Raw genomic sequence first — 20,462 nt, 5'->3', positions numbered from 1 at the left:
TCTGTACTTGGCCCATTCAGGCAGGCACACACACACACACACACACACACACACACACACACACACACACACACACACGCACACATTCATGGCCCTAGAGAAGCATGCACACCCCTCATGGCTTCACTGGACTTATTGTACCACACGTATTCCCATAGAAGTGAAGATATGACTGGTGTTTTTAATAGTCTTCACCTTTTTCTCCTGGCATTTAGCCAAGTAATTCAAAACAAGCAAACATTTTCCAGGGGACAGCAAATGACTAAGTAGCACTGGTCACTCCTCTGGACTGCCACATGTGGCTTTTCCCACAATACCTCTCTTTGTGCTGATGCCCCCAAGAAGGGAATGCCTCAGCAGTACAGTTGGCTCAGAATCAGAAAATCTTAGCTCGATGCAGAAACTTTCTGAGATGAGGATTCTGCATTGCAGTAAACCTTTTTGAATCCCAAGGAGACTGTCTGTACCTGTTCAAGACTGAAAGATATGAAAAAGTGCCTTCAGGAACTGAACTAAAATGGACTGAAAAAGGCACACTCATCAAGAAGCAGTCCTCAATATATAAAGGAAAGCACATCTTTACTATTTTGTTGATCATTGTCTCTTATCCCAGTCAAGCACAAGTTACTAAAACACATGCTTTTTTCCCATTTTTAGTACAAAGAAATTATTAAGCTGTGTTTGCAATTCATCAAAATCACTAACAGAAGCTTGGAGCTTCCTTAGGTTGTCTACTAACCATTAACTAACAAAATGACGTCTGCATAAAGAATGCACTTTGCTGAGCTGTGTACCACTGTCAAGATATTAAACAGCTAAATAAATAAAAGGGGCCCAAGTATGGACCCGTGTGGAACCTTTTATTTACTTATGATATGCCTAGAATGAAAATCTTTTACATTTATATATGTCACACAGTTGCATAGATATTCTCCTAATCAGTTGATCAAGTTACTAGAGAAACAAAGTTTATGCATGACTGATAGGATAGAGATGTGACATGTAATATCAAGTGTTCTGTTACCAGAGCTTTGGAAGAATGGCATGTTTAAGTGTCACACACACTCAAAATACACTTAAACAGATCAGCATTAGTACCTTGTCTCAAGCTGAAATCATGCTGGGGACTCATGTAGAAGTCCATTTTTTTCTAAACTAGCCAACCACCTGATTGTTTATCAAGCTCTCAAGCTTGATGGCTAGTGGAAGATATCAAGGCAGATGTTTCCTTATTTTGTGAACAGGATTTGTGAACAGGAATCAATCTTGCTATATTCTGTTTCTCTGGAAAACATCTGGAAGGATACAATTATTAGCAGTGCTTAAGCAAAGGATATGCCACTACTGGTAGTTCCAACCAAATGTATATCACAAGTACTGCACCAAGGCCTTCAGATGTTTAGGATTACAACTTTTGTCAACAGTAGCCAATAAAATAAGAGTTGTCCTAAAATTTCATACTGACCTGAACTTGAATTGCCAATTTTGGTACAAACTATGCTAAAAATAACTGTGACATACTGGTTGAAAACTGATCTACATGATTGTGACAGATGAAGTGAGAAGCAGTTCCCTTTTTTGTTGTACCAGGCATAGTGTCTGTTAAATGTCCATTTCATCAACAGACCATTCTGTCATATTTTACTGACTTCCCCATTGGCTTCTTTATTTGTACCCACGTGGGCCATTTGTATTCATTTCTGGGGAGGATCAGAGCCAGGCATTTGAAGGCTAGTGCCTGCAGCCCATTCATTCCTTCCTAAGAATCCCTAACAGCCCTCCATTCACTGGTGAGCGTCTGCAGTTAGAGAGCAGTCCACCTTGCTTGTTCTCTGCTGAAGCTTACTTTCTCCCTCTTGGAACAACCCCCTTCCCCTCTATAGGTCTTCCAAGCTGTGCTTTTGCTGTTTTCTGACTAGAAGCTTGTCCTCTTGTCTTACAGTGCAATGCGCTTGGATAGTACAGGCTTGGTCTGCATTGGTGCAACACCTAGTACATCCTCAAGATGTCACCCATGTGACTAGCCAGAACTGTCTCTTCTCAGGATGGCCAAGCAGACAGCATTCAGCCATACATTCCTGTTCTCCCAAGCCACTAATTGAACTCTGGTTGCCTGCGGTGTAGTCAGGCCTTTAATCCCTGTTTGCTGTGGAGTTGGCTAAGGGTCAGGAAAATCCTTATAACATAACTTATTTTTCAGTTTTCATATTCCTATATGAGAAGTAGGGTTGGGTGCCCAGTATATTGCTTACTTCTGGGGATGCCATCAAAACAACTCAATGTTTCTCTATAATATGTTTAACAAACTTGGTTTTAGCATTAAATGTTGTTACATGTCTGACCTTGGCTATATCTTCTCTGGTTTTACCCAGATTTATAGTAGATCCATCATTTATCTTAAAAATAGGTTTAAGGAGAGTATCTCATTGTCCCTTATAGTTTTATCCCTTAATTCTGAAATCAAAATTGGGTCATAGCCACAATTCACAAAATCAATTTGCATTTCATCAAGTTGTTTCAAAAAGGTGGAATTGTCAGTGTTAAGCCTACTGGCTGTATTAAACTGTGCCATTACTCTCCCCTTAAAAACATGGGGTGCATGCATACTACTCTTATGTATATACCTACCAACATGTACATCCTTTTTATTTATGCTGGTATCAATGTCACCGTCTTTCAACTCTATTTGTAAATCTAAAAATACAGCCTTGCTTTTTGAATACTCCATCTTAAACTTTAAAAAAATATTCGTACCATTTAAATAATTAATATAATGACAAAGTTCATCTGATGTTCCCTTCCAAATAAGGAAGCAGTCATCCATAAAGCGCTGATAAAAGCAAACCTTATGATTTAAAATATTAAAATCACTGCAAATATATTTTGTTTCCCATTGATGAAGAGCTAAGTTAGCATATGTATTAGTGACAGATGTGCCCATCGCTACACCAGTTAATTGTAAATAAAATCGGTTATTAAACAAAAAAAACATTAGTAGTTAAAACCAATTCCAATAAACAATTATTTTCTACTTGTCTAGCTGGTTAAGAAGCCTGCACAGTCAAAAATTCTCTAATGGATTCAATCCCATAACTGTTAGAGATAACTGTGAATGAAGATGAAATGTCTAGAGTCACAAATAAATAATCGCCCAGGTGAACAGAAAACACTGACTGGAAAGAATCCTGCAGCTGTTCAACAAAAAGTGGTTCAAGCTCCAGTAACTTAGAAGAAAAAATTAATCAAATGTACTCAGAGATAATTAAAATAAAAGAAATATTGAATGGAGTTTATCAGCTCATATAATGAAAGGCTGGAAAAAATACAAGAAGCTTTAAGTAGCTATTCAGATGAACTGAAAAAAATGCAAACATCAGAGGTTGAAATAAAGAAAAATCTGGCTGAATGTGAGACATATAAAGAAGAGCTGTTTCAAAAATGGTAGAGTTAGAAGACAGAGCACACAGAGAAAACCTGAGATTTTCTGCTGAAGGAACAGACTGTGTTAATTTTATGAAGGCACAAATAAGCAACTGGACTGGTATTCCACAGCTGGATTTGTTAATTGAAAGGGCATATTGAGTGTGTAATCCAAATTTGGGCACAACGAGGCAGCCAAGACCTGTATTAGTAAAGACGCAATCATACCAACAGAAAAAGCTGATCCTCACAAAACTGTGGCAGAAAGGCAACGTATTAAAAATTTGGAGAGATTAGAATTTCTGTGGAAAACAATTATTCACTGTACAGGCAGAAGAGAAGACATTTATCCCAGAATGTTGACAGGTAGGTGTGAGATTCAAGCTGCCTTATCCAGCTACCTTCAGAATATTTTTTTTCCAGGAGGATCAAAGACATTTTTATGCAGAACAGGCTAAGGAAGAAATACAGAAGTTTACCCAACAAAAAGTACAGGCTAATGAGGAAATACAAAAGTTTACCCAACAAAAATAAGCTGTCAGATGGAAGGTGACTCTGCTCTTCATTCTTCTCACAGTAAAGCTCGTAGTGACACTTTGTCAGTGAAACCTTAACCAATGTTCCAAAGGGAAATGCTTGAGAGACAGAAAAAAAGTACAGGAGTTGAAAAGAAGAATTGGGAGTACCTTGGACTTGATTCAGAGTCTTTGGTGGGAGATGTAGATGAACAGAAATATGTCCAACAACACTGATATTCATGAGTAGATGTGAGATTATGAAGCATCAGTCACATTTGTGAAATATGGCTTTAGAGGGAAAAAGTTGCTGAGAAAGACTGGACTTTGGTTGACAGTTAAACGTGTGAACTTGTGGGTGGACTGTAAAGCATATACCTACTGTGTCATTAATGTTTAGGAAAATATTAAAAAGGAAAAAAGTAACTAAGTAAAACAATTCTTATTCTTAACAGTAGTTTACATTTCATGATATAGGTTACATTTTATATAGTAAAGCAGATTTGTTTAGTGTGTGGTCAGGGATATCTTAAACATGAGGGCGAGTCTTCTTTGATTATTGTGTGTGATAATGATATTAAAGTTAGTTTTAAAAAATATAGACATTACAATGTAAAAGGAAAGAAAGGCTGGACAAAAGCAGTTTTAAGTTAATATGCTGTAATTGTGGGCTGTTGGGTGTGAAATGGGGTACAGAAGTGTACTGTTCATATTATATGTAGAGATGAGATGTTTTTTCATGTTTTTCCATAGGTGGATTTCTGGATTAATGCCCCTGGCTTAATCAAAACACAAGTGTTTTGTTTAAGCAATTAGGCTTGAAAAATAAGAAAGAATGATAACTGCCATGAGAAGTTTCTTGTAACATGCAGAGTGATATTAGCTTTTTTTAAAACTTATTAAGCAACTGTTCAGTGTGAGTTAAGAAGTCTGCATCTGAAGGAAGTTGTACATTCTGATCTTATTTTCCATGGAAATGAGTTGTCTGCAAGTACAATCAATTAATCATGAGAGTTCTGACCGTTGTTACCTGAGAGACATGTAAAATTTAAAGGTACAAGGCCAAGCAGTTCAGTGATAAAGCTTGAAATTGTTGGAAGTCCGTAAGAGCAGCTTCCCTATCAGCCTTAATATTTTAATGCATTTAACAGAACCATGTGTTATTTAGTTTTATTTAAAGATAGCTAGTACAGGTTTTCTTAAAGCTAAAGGTTAATGTTTTCTGAAAGCATACAAGCTGTTTTTCAAATGTGGGAGGGGAATAGAGATAAGAAAAGAACAGACAACAATCCGTGTGAGTGGGAACACAGACTGTAACATGCTCTTTAGCATGGGTAACCTTAATTTTAGGTTAGGTAATGCTTGTGGGCTAGCTGTTGATTTAGGGCAGTTATTTCTTTCAGGAGGGTTAAACTTCATTTTTTGAAGATGTACATAGTTTTATAGGTTTGTTCTAAGTAAATAGGTTATGGGGTTATGTTCTTAAAATGTATTTTTGTTTGTTTGAATGTTTTTCATTAAAACAAGTCTTGAAAATGTGACATAGTTTCAAATGTAGATGACAAGAAGCAACTGTATAACCTGTCAAGCATTACTGTGTGCATGCACCACAAAAGATGGAAGTACACATTCAAAGTAGTTGTCATACATATTGGGTGGAAACAGTAGCTTCTTAATTACAGTGGCTACTCTAACAATATTATTTTGGAATGCAAATGGACTTGTAGGTATAGACAGAGCGGTAAGAGTAAGGAATTATATTAAGAAATGTAGAGTACAAATAGTGAGCATGTGAATTTCATAAAAGATTTCAGATGGATATTCAGCAAAATATCAGGGACAAAGGATTAGCAGCATAGTTATACGAATTGCTAATGTAGCTCCAATAGTGATAGAAGAGCTGGAGAAAAGGCAATATTGGTGGATTTGTGGTAGTAAGGGGATAGTGAAAAGGGGGAAGAATTATACTGGCATGTATTTATATTCCACCAAAAACTACTGTTGTGGAGCTTAAGAAAATTTGGGAGAAATAATCAGTTTTCAGAAGGTGGGAACTGCAACTTCATCTGCAACAGTGAGGATATATCTGGGGGATCTAGAAGGGAAAATAAAACAAAGAGGGTAGATTTCTGAAGAAATTTATGAAAACATTTGGTAGAGAAGACTTGAATTCAGCAGTAGGAACTCTTAGATGAATTTACATGTTATTCTCCAATGTAAAGTAACTGGTCTAGACTAGATAGAAATTACTTTCCACAGGAACATGTGCTTTTAATTGAAGCTTTGACACATCCAGTAACTGCTTCAGATCATACACCAATAAAAACTAAGATAAAAATGCATGCATACTCAACAATGAACAGTTATGATAGGAAGCGGTGAGATAAAAAAACAATAATGTATAATCAATCTGCAGGAAGCCACCAGGAACAGATGGTATTCCTGTGGAAGTTAGGGGAAAAAAGTGATAAATTTGGAGGGTTTGTTTAACAGTATTATAAAAGGAGGGGAAGTAATAACATCTTGGAGGAAAGGTATGGTGATTTTAATACATAAAGATGGTAAAGACCTACCAGGCACAGCTTAATATACACCCATTTTAATTTTAAGTAATGATTATAAAGTGTTTATTTTTTTACTAGCTGAAAGAATTGCAAAGGTTTTGCCAAAATTGATAGATATGGGTCAGTGTGGTTTTCTGGAGGGAAGGGAAGCATTTGTCAACATAAATAGAACAGTGATGATCCAGAGGGCAAGCAAAATGTAAGAAAATACAGCTGTTAGTCAGTCTTGATGCAGAGAAAGCATTTTACAGAGTATAGAGATGAGCAAAGCAGCACGCTTCAAAACAAAGCACAAATCCAAAAAGAAACGATGGCAGAATAGCACAAAAACGAAGTTTAATTCACGAAGTAAAATCCACAAGATAAAATCCAATAAAACACACGAAAACACGCTGTAATTACGATGTTATAGAACCACAAGTGAGCGCTTTCATCTCCAAAGGGAGATTTCTTCAGACTAATGGTTACAACACACTGCTTCATTTAAATACTCTTAGCAATTAATAAGCTGCTTCAATTAAGCAATCCAATTAAAAGTTATCAGTTTAAAATGTGTTTGAACTACAATATTCTTAAACTATTCTGTATACCTGAAAACTAACCTAATGTTTAAAACCTTTCCTTTTTAAATACATAATGAATTCCTCTCTATTATTTAACTCTGGCGGAAAACACGCATTTAATCTCACTTGCCAGCAGTGTTCAAGCCACCCCAATTCTTCTTCAATATTTATCTTTGTAACATTGGGATGGATAAAATCTATAACTAAACATTTGAAATTAGTCTTACATTTACTTTCTAAATAATGTTTTGCCAAAGCATTTTTGACATCTCCTCTGCCTATGGCATATTGATGTTCATAAATTCTTCTATACAATTCCCTTCCTGTTCTACCAACATAAAATGAGTTGCAATCTACACATATTATTAAATAGACAACATTTTTAGACTTACAAGTAAATCTGCCTGGAATATATATCTTAGTTTTGCCCACAAAAATCTCATGCCTATCTGTATATAAATAACTACAATAGTTACAATTAAAACATTTATACATTCCTTTTCTTTCTTCTACTACTCTAATTTTATGGTGCGGCCTATGGGTGCGACCTTAGCACCTAGCTATGCTAATTTATTCATGCAAGGCTGGGATACAGCAAATATATTAGAAAGTAGGTTTGTGAAAAATATCATCAAAATGTTAAGATTTATTGACGATATTCTGATTATTTGGAGTGCGACGGTCGAAGAATTAAATTTGTTTTTGAAATATATTGACAATGTCTGTTCTTATATTAAGTTTTCATATAATATCAATACTGAAAATATTAATTTTTTAGATCTCACTATATATAAAAAAGATGGAAAATTAGTGTCAAAAATATATAAAAAAGAATTTCAAAATAATATGCATTGACATTATTCAAGTTTACATCCAAAAAAAACTAAACAGAATATTGTCAAAGGACAAATAAAGAGAATAAGTAATTTAACAGATGATAATGAAATTTTTCATTTAGAAGCTGACAACTTCTGTGAAAGTATGTTAAGTAGAGGCTATCCCCAATAAATGATTAAGGAAGTTGTGACAGAAGAAATTGTAAATAGAAATAAAAATGAGAAAAAGAAGTTGAATAGAACATCTTCAGCAGATTTTACCACTGCTTTGGCAGTACAAAATAGTACTGATTCTTATGTCATCAAAAATATAGTAAGAAAAAATTGGGGAATTTTTAAAACCAATATTAATTTATTACAGAAGTTAGGCGACAAACCTAAGTTTGTGTAAAAAAAGAGCAAAAAATTTTAAAGATTTTTTTCAAGAAAAATAAAATTAGAGTAGTAGAAGAAAGAAAAGGAATGTATAAATGTTTTAATTGTAACTATTGTAGTTGTTTATATACAGATAGGCATGAGATTTTTGTGGGCAAAACTAAGATATATGTTCCAGGCAGATTTACTTGTAAGTCTAAAAATTGTTGTCTATTTAATATGTGTAGATTGCAACTCATTTTATGTTGGTAGAACAGGAAGGGAATTGTATAAAAGAATTTATGAACATCAATATGCCATAGGCAAAGGAGATGTCAAAAATGCTTTGGCAAAACATTATTTAGAAAGTAAATGTAAGACTAATTTCAAATGTTTAGTTATAGATTTTATCCATCCCAGTGTTACAAAGATAAATATTGAAGAAGAATTGGGGTGGCTTGAATACTGCTGGCAAGTGAGATTAAATGCGTGTTTTCTGCCAGGGTTAAATAATAGAGAGGAATTCATTATGTATTTAAAAGGGAAAGGTTTTAAACATTAGGTTAGTTTTCAGGTATACAGAATAGTTTAAGAATATTGTAGTTCAAACACATTTTAAACTGATAACTTTTAATTGGATTGCTTAATTGAAGCAGCTTATTAATTGCTAAGAGTATTTAAATGAAGCAGTGTGTTGTAACCATTAGTCTGAAGAAATCTCCCTTTGGAGATGAAAGCGCTCACTTGTGGTTCTATAACATCATAATTACAGCGTGTTTTCGTGTGTTTTATTGGATTTTATCTTGTGGATTTTACTTCGTGAATTAAACTTCATTTTTGTGCTATTCTGCCATCGTTTCTTTTTGAATTTTACAGAGTATGCTGGGATTTTATGAGTATGGCAGTGGAAGCATTTGTATTCCCTGATAAGTAAGGTTAATTAATTAGGGGTCAGAGGCAAAAATTAAAGTGGGAAGGTTCCTGTCTGATAAGTTGTGCCTGGGTAGAGGAGCAATGCAGCTGTGATTTCTTTCCCCTTTATTTGCTTGATATTTAGAACCATTGGTAAAAAAAAAAAAAAAACAAGGGACTTAGAAATTCAAGGATATAATTGGTATGATAATCAAGAAAAGATTACTTTATTTGCAAGTATAATTTTGTACCTGATAAATCCAGAAAAATACATTTCAGTGCTATGGAACACTTTAAGACAGTTTCAGTTATTTTTGGGATCTAAAACTAATGAAGATAAAACAAAGGTTATAGCCATAAATTATGTACCCACACATTTAATTCTTTCAGCAATACTCATTTTTATTTGGGCACAATGAAATAAAGTATTTAGGAGTTTGAATTAAAAAGGCTTATGTTATGGCAGCTAAGGTTATCTGGGAAGAGTCTAAACAAAAGATAATATAGAAACTGAGAAAGTGGAAACTCTTGTTTATGGAGATGGAGAGTAAGATACAAGCAGTGAAAATGTTTTATGTCGCTTTAGTTGTATATATACGTCAGGCATATTTTTATCAACCGAAGGAGAAGTTTTCAGACAGTAATAAAGAGGTGAAGGAATTTATCTTAGAGTTGAAGGCAAGTATTAAGTGATGTAAGTGGATCCTTCCACTTGAACAGTTGGTGACACTCTCAAAGAAGTTCACCAGTTTTAACAAGCATGATTTGCCCTTGGGTCAGGACAAGAGTTTGAAGGTCTCCTATAGCCTTGTTGATGAGGTCCATGGTGATTCTCTCCATGGCATTACAGGTAAGGCTGGTTAGGCTTATGGGTCTGTAGTTCCCAGGGTCAGTTGAGGCACCCCCTTTGTGCAAGGGGATTACGGTTGCTGCTTTCCACTCTGCTGGTACAAAGCCAGTACTTAGACTGTGGTTGAAGAGAGTACCTAGTGGTTCTGCTAACTCCTGTTTTAGATCATTTGTTAAGCAGCCTGGGATGTTATCAGGTCCCATACAGGCTGTGTTTTTGGACTTGTAGAGTGCAGTTATGACCTTCTGTTTGAAGATACTAGGTCAAAGACTCGTGACAGGTATGCTTCGGTGTATGATTGGTGGGGACAGGGGTGGCGTTTTCATAAAACCTGTCTGCTAGCAGGTTGGCGATGTCCTTGGGTTCAGTATGAGTGGTACCATCCATTACTAATTCGGCACAATGCTGGGATTTCCCTTTCAGATTTCAGATGTAGCTAAAGAATGCCTTGCGATTAACCTCAGCTAAGGATGCTAATTTAGTTTCATAATTAGCTTTAGAGGACATTACAGGATGTTTAATTTACTTGTTCAAGCAGTGGAGGGTGTTTGTTATCTGCTGAAACCATTCCCTCTTATTCTTTGACAGCCGTTTTTCTGTTGTTGCACAAGTTATTTATGCTAGATGTCCACCGGGGTGGCTTGTTTTTTTTCGTGAGGACCTTGTTTTGATCTGTTCAGCTATGGTTGAGTCTATACATTTGTATAGGTGTTTATACAGGACATTTGTGTACACCTCAGTATCGGAGTTATTGCTGTCAGTGGTGACAGGGGGTTTGAAACTATTTATACCATCACTGATTTATGATCGGGCTTTACCAGGGAGGGTCCCACACATGGAGTGGTGTATTGATTTCCCATTACTAGGTCAACAATGTCCAGAAACCTTAGGGTGGGTGTGTTAGTTATTGTATACATTTTCTAGTCGATGGAAGGATAGTTAAAGTCACCCATGACCATGGGTGTTTGGCTGTATTGTGAGTGACTCAAGTAGGTCCAAGTAGGCAGTGTGTTTTTTGTGGCTCATGGTGGGGACCTGTAGCTAATATTGACGTGGAGGGGGAGGGGGGTCATTCCTACAGTTAGTTGGATTTGGAGTAGCTCTAGGGAATCTTACTGTTTAGCCAGTCTTGAGGTGTATTTATCTTTAATGAAGATGGATACACCTCCTCCTTTGGTTCCTTCACGTTCGTTTTGCGTTCTGAATGTGTGGAAGGCATTGTAGCCTTGCATGGCCAGGGTACTCTCTGCAGCCTTGAACCATGTCTCTGTGATAGCATAGACATCGGCATCTTCCAAAGTAAGAAGTACTTCCAGTAAGTGCAGTTTCTGATTTAGACTCCTGGCATTAAGCAGCATAAATTTGAGTTTGTCTCTAGAAGATATTTTTATGTTGGGAATTTTGTTTATATGACATTGCCTAAAAAAGGCATTATGGGGAAGTAAAGTACCTTTGCAAGTAACTGAAAACCAAGAGGTGACAGGTGAAGACCATCTTTGGCAAAGCAGTGTGGTCTGTTGACTATATCATCCCAGAGTGACAAATACTGGATCCCAATGGAGTGACACCAGAAGCTAAACCAGTTGTTGGTCGATCATTTTTTGTTCGTTTTGAAGCATCATCCTGGGTGAAGGTAGAATGCTGCTTAGGGCTAGGGACATACCTGCCTAGGGCACATAATCTGAAAGCTCAGACATGTCTCTCTTCATATAGTCCAGTGAGGTGCATCTCAAGTCATTCACTCCAGCGTGGACTGTGACAGAGTCATAACAGTGCTTGTTATTGAGAGACTTGAGCTTATTCAGCCTGGTGAGGGAGACATCTGTGTGTCTCACTACAGATTCGCCTATGACCAAGACATTTGGTTTTGAGGTGTTTTGCCTTAGGGGCAGATTGGGTATGACACTGATATGGTTGTTTTTCTATGTAGTGGATTCTCTTGGGACTGTATTGTGTGCAGAAGGTTTGCACTTGCAAGGTCTCTGCTCGGGTTTGTGGAAGAGGTGAAGTGTTTGTGCTGACAACCTGTTTGATATCTGGTTTGTTACATTAGAGAGTATTGATTCCAGATTCATAGTATAGATACATCTCTCATATATTTTACTTGTATGTTTTAGGAGTAATAAGTTGTCAATAAATGAGGCAATTGCTGGATTCCGTCAGGATGCCCATGTCAGTCAGGCTGGCTGAAGAAAGGGTGAGAAACTGTCCATCCATTATGTCAAACCTGGGTCAAAATGCACAGCTCAGTTGCTGTCTGGGCAGCAGTGCAGTGTTTGTCTTTCTAAGCCTTTGCATCTATACAATAATATGAACAGAATTAAACAGTTCAACAGCCTAGATTCAGCAGATCTGAATCTAGCCTATGCTATGATATACAATAGTACTAGGATTTCAAAGTTCAGGAATTAAGTCAAAGCAGCAACAAAAGCAAAAAAAAAAAAAATGGAAAAGCAGTTCAGCAGAAAACAGTTCTTTGTAGTTCACAGTGGATGCCTCTGATTTAGTTGAGATTCACTCCAGGTCTCTGACTAAGTAGCCAAACTGGGTGCAAAACCATGTAAACGCAGTACTTAAAAAAAAACAAAATTGAACAGTTGAAACACTAGCCAATATGAAAGCCCAAAAACTGATCTTTTTACCAAGAATCCCCACCTGAGATGTGTCCTGGGCTGCACACTTCTGCCACAAGGGTGCAGGAGGGCATTGCTTAATCTTTCCTAATTAGGGCATGCACTTTGCAAGAGGTTTAGATATAAGGGCTGTGACAGAATTCAGCAAATAGACTGGGGAAAAGCTTCTTCCTCTGTGACCTCCTTTGTGAAGGGTCCCCCCTTTGGGTGGCTATTGCCTAAAAACAGTGTCTCAGATTGAGGAGCTGATTTCTGGAGGAAGTAAGAGATCCCCTCCATAAGGTTGATGTATGGTGGAAAGCAGTCAATGTATGGGTTGGGCATTAGTCAAATTAAGACTAGGCTGATGGTCAGCATGTAGTTGGGGAAGACATGATTAAAAAATATGTGTGCTTTATTAAAGTATCAGAGAGACAGAAACAAGATAACAGGAAAAAAAGTGGTAGCAATGAAGAAATAGGTGTTAGAAGGTGGAATCAGTCAAACCAAGTATGATAAAATGCATTGACAATCTCCCTTTTTAAGCTTTATATGAAATTTGACAGTAAGATATCCCATATCACATCCCAAGTCGTGTCATAGTCTCAAGGTTCCATGTAAAATGACAGTAATGGTGGCCTGTACGCTGATTCATAGGTTCATAGATTAGTACTAGGCTTACTGCTCTTGTGGGCCATTTTAAGCCTAGCCAGTTACCCCATGTGAGAATCAAACTCTGCACCTTGTGTTTGTAAGGTAAACACCTTAACCATTATGCCAGCTCTCCCACCCAAATAAATGCTTACTTGCCCTTCCGTGTATTCAAACACTGCATTAACTGCACATGAGGCTGTAACTCTACCCATTTAGCTACACGGATAGAAGATTTGACGGATAATGTAAAAGTAGGTGACTATAATGGGTAGTGCTTATGCAGTGAATTTGATGATGACCAAAATGTGTGGCTGAATAAAGGATGTGAAGTTAAATTAGCTAATAGAAATGCAGTAAGGCAGTCTGTTGTAATCATTAGCAGAGGAGTAAAATAGTGAGGTGTGGGGGGATTGCAATAATTTGAGTAAGAAGGATTAATTAAAAATTTGACCAGAAGTGTGAAAGTAAAATGAGATGGAGATTAATAGTAGGCACAGTAAAAAGGCATGGGTGAGAATATAAACAATGGTGTTTAAGATATTAACTACCCAATACCAAGCAACTAATGATCATTGAGAGTGTAGTGGAAGGACGATGAAGAGAAAGAACCAGTTGATTTTTGTAGAAAATTTAAAACTAGAATAATTTTTTATAATATTTAATAAATAATAATATTTTCTCAATTCCAGAACTCTCCAATGTGTCTGCTATGCATTTGCCTAATTTTATACAAACAAAATTTTTTTATTGTTGACCTATTGAACTATATCAATGTAAAATTGTTTGCATGTAACCCAACATATGTGAATCTTTTGCTATAACTGCTATTATATTAATATTGTTTAAAATTGTACTTGTTTAAAATGTACTACTAGAGCTTTTCTCTTTGGGTCTCCACTGAAAATAACAAATGTCAGTAAATAAATAAATAAATAAAATAAATAATCTTCTGAAATTAGTAAAACTAAGCATTCTCAGTGTTCAAAGATGATCAGCAAGGCTAATGTTTATGAATGTGTCACATTTTAATATGTTTGTTCTTCTTTCAGCTTTTCCCGGTTAGGGGTCACCACAGCGGAACTCTGGTCCGCTAATGATTGGCAGTAGATTTTCTTACAGTGCCGAGGTGCCAGCCCGACACCTAAGCTTCAGCGAAGGCACGCCCATTCATGCATGTCTTTTGAAATGCCACTCAACCGTGGGGGGGACATGCAGACTCCACACAGAAGACGCTCCAGCCGAGAATCGAATGGGAGAACCTCTTGCTGTGAGGCGACAACGCTACTGCTGCACCACCGCGGCTTAGTTTTAATACAGTGCTGCAAAATGAAAGATTTTGGTATAATATTTCTAAAGAGTCTGTAGTGCCAGTGAGATAACTATGAAAATTTGGAGAGGGGGACAATAGGTGATCACTCACTGGACCAGTTATGGATGAACATGATGTTCTTCGTGTTTCACTGTTGCAGTCATTACATTTGGGGTAATCTGCTTGCAGGTTGCCCTCAGTCGGCCTGATTAACAAAGTCTTGGGTCCTGCATCGGTTGCTGTCCTTTCTTCCATGATGTCATGTTTTACACCCCTGACGACCTGACGTCATGGAAGAAGGGACAACAACCGATGCAGGACCCAAGACTTTGTTAATCAGGCCGACTGAGGGCAACCTGCAAGCAGATTACCCCAAATGTAATGACTGCAACAGTGCATACACAAGAACATCTACATTTATGGTAAGTGTACACAACTGTACATTTAGTTTATTTACCTGTGTTTCAGGTTTGCAGGTTTTTGGGTGCAGCTGTACGTGATGCATTTTATCACCTGTAGTGCCATAGTCTTAGGCATGCTTTTTCTTATTTTTTTGGTTTATTTCAAGTCTGAAAACAATCTCTAAGAATTGTGTAAAATACGAAAAAAATTCCACATGCCAGAGTCATGGGCAAGGATAAAATATAGTAAATAATTCCCCTAACAAACAATAAACAGTAAGAACTTTTGTTCATCAAGAATTTACAAACTTCCTCATATCGAACATTCATTAAAAACGCATTCATTTATTTACTGAATCAAAATGTATTGTCATATTGCCCCCCCCCCTATCCAGCCGTAAACCCTCCTGGCAATTAAAGTCACTGGTACTGTGAAAACATAACCAAGACTGAGACTTCCAGTGGCTTTCAAATCGTATTTTCATAATCTTGTTTTCCAGTGTGCTGACATCCACTTGTTAAGAGAACATAGAGTGTTAACTCTTAATGAGGAAGTAAACCACATGACTTTCTGGTAGGTGTTAAGAAGCAACTTTCATTTTGTTAGAATTTTGCTATTATAAACAAAACTACATACAGATGTGCCAATTTAGTTCCATTATAGATTACTGTAGTTTCACTGATCAAAAAGTTTTAACAGAATTGCAAATGTAAGTTCAGTTTCACTGTTTGTCTTGAGATCAGTTACCAATTGTATTTTCTGGTCTGTGAAGGTAACGAAAGAGTGTTATAATATTTTTTGTATACATAATGAGAACTTGTTAGGTTTATGCAGGAAATCATTTTGCACACCGGGTTCATAAATTGTTCAGATATATGAAAAGTACTGTGAAGGATGGATTAGAACTGTTTTATTTCTTTATCTATATCTGGAAATCATATCTCACTAATAACATTGTGTGTTCCATCCTTTTTTCTGTCCATCTGTAGATTTATACCAGCAGAGCTGCTTTAGGGGACGACTTCATCGCTCTGCAGCCACTGTCCAGGGCAAAGAATCAGCTGGGCAAAATTAGGTAGTGTAGGCGGGCACTTCAACTGTTGTGCATGTTACTGTTCAGATAACTTGCATGTGGATAATGGAACTTGGATAGGGATTAAGGATGGGAATAAGAGGCATGAATCCAGAGCGAGAGTGACAAGAGAAATCAAATAAATGCACTTGTTTAGTACTAAACTAAGTTAACTATAAGTGACCTTAAACTTTCTTCCTGCTCTGAACCCCATGTGATGTATCACCCGTGGTAGCATGAAGTTTTAATGCAATGGTGAAGATAAGTAACCAGTAGATGCTTTTTGCTTCAGTGACTTTGGCATTGTGTTTTATTGCATGGATTATGAGTCTGCTTATGTGAACATGAGCAAATTGGCTGTTCTGTTACTAATCCTGCATGTGATGTAGACTGTGAAAAGTTTTGCATAAAATGACATGTATAGTCTTCCTACAGTCAGTTTTCAGCACTAATATATATGTGGTACCATTTGTTAAACTGTTGTGTTTTACAGTTGCCATAAACTTTAAAAATGCTTCTGTTGTATGAGGTGTGCAACATTAATACATAATTCCATGATGTAATGCACATGACCCTCTGGTTATGTTGCTTCCAGTTTTTGCTTTCCTTGGCTCCCATCCCATAGTCAGATGCACATTGCTGCTTCAGTAGTTTGTCTATCAGAACTATGTAAACCAGCAGTATGTAGTTTAGTCTGCTTAATTCTTCTGAACCTAGGGATTTGTTGTTTGTTCTTGCAGTCTGTATTGTCATAGAAGACTCATTTTAACATTAAGACTTACTGACTTCCATTGTCAGAAAGAGATATAAAAAGCATTTAGAAGATGAATGTTTTCTTGTAATGAAACTGTCCAGTAAGCATCTTCCTTCATTGGATTCTTGTAAGTTTTACATATTAAGAGAAAGAAAACATCATTATGAAAAGCTGCAACCTTAATGTGCAGTATAGTATACTCTGCTTTAAGGAATAGAGTTGCTGTTTTTCATTGGAGAGGGCCGCTGTCGCAGTAAGTCATTTAATTTGAGTTTACCCATCTTCTGTTTGTTATCCACCCAGATTTTTACATTATTTGCTCTGTCCCACACATAAAACATTGCAAGGGTCACATATTTGAAGCAGTTTGCTGCACACAGTTTCCACCTGATACAGTTAATGCATATTTCATTTATCTTACCTCTTAATAAACTGCTTGTCCCTCCTTTCATGCTAAACTACCTTTTCTTATTTATTTCAACAAAAACTGATTGCCTTCTCATGTTGAATTCCCCTCAGCTGCAGAGTATGAATATACTATTAACTGCGGGCATAGCAGTCTTGGATTCCACTAGGTGAATACCTAGTGCTTTTGCTGGTTGTTACCATGTGGCTAGCTACAAGATGGGTCAGGTGGCAACAGACACTCAATCCCACCCCCACCCCAGACAGCTCCAACAAGCACCTTACCCACATCATACATGTATACATATATTTCAAGCACAGACAGTAATGCCCTTCTAGCATGCCAATGTATCAAAACAGTTTTTCCCATAATGTGTCCAGGATGTTCTTAAAAATATCTAAACTAGTGCTTACTTTAGTGTAATTTGGTAGCCTGTTCCATGTCTCAGAGAACCAATTAGTACATTTCTCATTTCTGTAGAATCTTCTTCTACATAGGTTGTCTGATAATTCTCTACTACTTTGTGATAACCCCAGACATTTTCAGAGGTAGTTGCCTCCAAATGCCCTTATACCTGAGTAAGGTCATATATTAAATATCTGTATGAGACCCTGTACAAGTTCAGATATTTTAGTCTTTCATAACGTAAATTTTCACACCCATGGATGCCGTTGGTATATTTCTACTGTATTTCCAGTTTACTCATGCATCTTTTGTTATAGGGTTTCTATGTTGTTGTTCCATACTCAACTTTAGGTCTAATATAACTATTTTCACCTGTGATACTGTAAGAGCTTTATCCCTCTGTAACATGGAGCCGGTGTTCTTCTTTGGATCTTATGAAGGTATGAATCAGCCATCAACAAACCTTACTGAATTAGTTGCTGTATTGTACATGGTCCGCCCAGAAGTATTCTGTAGTGTGCTGAGGGTCCTGTTCAATGGTTCCATTGCTAAAAGAAATAATGCTGAAGGCAGAGAGTATCCTAGCCTAGTGCTATTTCCCCTTGGGAAGTGTTTTATTTAATAGCTATTAGGAAGTATTATGGACAGAGGATTGCTGCAGAGACTTTGCAGTGCAGGAATAAAATGATCTGGGAAGTGCATAAATTTGATCAACTTCCCATATGTATTGCCATATAATAGAGACAAATACTTTTTCAAAATCTTATCAACACCACTGTCACTGGCTTCAGTACATAGGACAAACCCTGAATGTAAAGGCATAGAGTGTGCAAATAGTCTGCACTAGTTCTCAGCCTAAATCTTATGTATGACTGTAGGCAGTATACCAATATTTCATTCCTTTTGTCAAAATTCTTGCATACAGTTTAAGTTCAACAGTAATCAAAGAGATCAGTCTGTCATTTATGGAGGTTAGTAAGGTCCTTATTGGATTTTGTCAGGACTATGATGATTAATGCCTTTGATGAAATTCTTTTGCCTTGGTGGAAAGCATGGAATAAATGATTTTGCAGGCTTATTCTAGAAAGCAGTATATGCCTGTGTTCAGTGCATCTAGACCCTGGTGCTTTCACTAATTTTTTTTTATGCACTCAATGTTCTCCACCAGTTCTGGTTTACTTAAGAAAAATGGATCTAACCTCTGAGGTCAGGGTGCTTGCACTGCATGAACCAGTCAAAAAAATCAGTCACCACTGCTACACCATCTATTTGTGGTGCATGCACTGATAGAGAGTTAGTGCCAGTATTGGCTACTGTTTGTGACACAAAAAGTAGTGTAGTGTACTCGCCAAGCAGTTAGCAGAAGTTATAAAGGTGAATTCCTCCTCCAGTGGCTACTATATTCTCCAGGTATGTACTAAACCTTCCTGCTGTCTGTGATTTTGAAAGTCTCTCCATTGATGGTTTTGCCCTATCCTTGGCCAAGTCCATGACTGTATTAAAGTCTCCGGCTACAAAAAATGGAATATTGAATAACTCAGCACTTGCAGAACTGAGGCCAAGTCAGCTCTTGCTTCCTTGAAGGACTCCTCTGCCTCATCCATCTCTAATTTCATTGTATATGGTGATAATAAGCTTGAGTTTTTGATAAGGTGTGTAATCTAGGTGTTGTTTTGGATTCCATAAGTAACCTTTGAGCCAAGTGTTATCTGTTGAGAAGCATCTGAAGAATTAAGCAAATTTTTTCTGAAGCTGACAAGTTGGTGGTTGCTGATACCTTGGTCTGGATTATTATAATGCCCTGTTCGCAGAAATGCACTGTGAGGCTTCTAACTGATGCGTCTCATTGCCAACATATTATGTCTGCTGCACACAAAGTTGATCATGGCATAGGTTTTATGTTCACCTTCCCAGGGTCTGCTAGAGGTTCCACATATGCACATTAAAATTTGTAGTTTCTGCTCATTTGGTTATCAGGCTCCTCATCTGTAAAATCTACTGCCTCAGTGCCTCTGGGAGTGTCTGTTTTGACTGACTTCAAAAGGACATTTAAAGATTTACCTTTTCAAAATAGCATTTGATGAGGTGGGATGATCTAAGTATTTTAATTCTGGTAGTAGAAGTATATAGTGAATCCATTTCCTAACTATTTGTTATTACTTGTACTTTATTCTATTTTATGTAAACAGTACTTTTTAGTAAAGCATATTAAAAATGGTTGAAAGTGAACATTGTTGTTTGAGATTCAGCTCATAAAGAACTTTGGGTGATCCCAGTTATGCCCATACAGACAGGCATTATAACCATCCCATTGAGAGATTTTAATTTGGTCCACAAACTTCTACGTTGCTTGTCATTTTATTTCTCTTAATAGCTCCCAACTTAGTGTTCCTTACCCTATAATCACTCCTGCCTTTGACGTTTTTGATTAGGATTCCAAATACATATGCCTTAGCCCAACTTCTGTAATGTACATGCATATTTTTGCTACTTTACATTCCTGCAAATTATTTCTGCATTAACATTTTGTAACATTTTAATAACCTCTCTCTAAAAATAATTATTCAACCCTCTAAAATTCAGCACTAGTACTATACCACGTTCTGAAGTTAGCATTCAGTCACCTGCCCCAGGAAACCTGTTTAAACAATTGTAGATTCTCTCTTAGTACTTCATTTTTCTCCTACACTTAGCCATCAAGTCTCTACCTTTTTGTGGAGGGTTGGCTTGCCTGGAAATTTCTTTATGCTCTTTTAAACACACTACTGTCATGGCTGCAGTTTGACTGTCACTAGCTCACCTGTTTCTTCTAATTGCTTCCAGTTTCCATCTGC

The 20,462-nt window shown here is 36.9% G+C and overlaps 1 protein-coding gene across 3 annotated transcripts in view; it reads left to right on the top strand.

Moving 5' to 3' along the window:
* The window catches only part of ATP11B (ATPase phospholipid transporting 11B (putative)), a 2,792,721-nt gene that overhangs the window by 2,321,529 nt on the left and 450,730 nt on the right, over positions 1-20,462 (top strand). For 2 of the 3 annotated variants that reach the window (XM_044070308.1, XM_044070309.1), the window contains exon 29: positions 15,981-16,066. The exons of the other annotated variant lie outside the window; for it this stretch is intronic. In XM_044070308.1, coding sequence (XP_043926243.1) covers positions 15,981-16,066 — 86 coding nt within the window. The remainder of the gene's footprint in view (positions 1-15,980; positions 16,067-20,462) is intronic. 3 annotated transcript variants of the gene reach the window in all.

The sequence above is a fragment of the Protopterus annectens genome, chromosome 4.part1, assembly GCF_019279795.1.
Source record: "Protopterus annectens isolate FY-2018-M chromosome 4.part1, PAN1.0, whole genome shotgun sequence".
Taxonomy (NCBI): Eukaryota; Metazoa; Chordata; order Ceratodontiformes; family Protopteridae; genus Protopterus; species Protopterus annectens.
The sequence above is the reverse complement of the archived record's forward strand: the minus strand, read 5'-3'. Positions and strand labels throughout refer to the sequence as shown.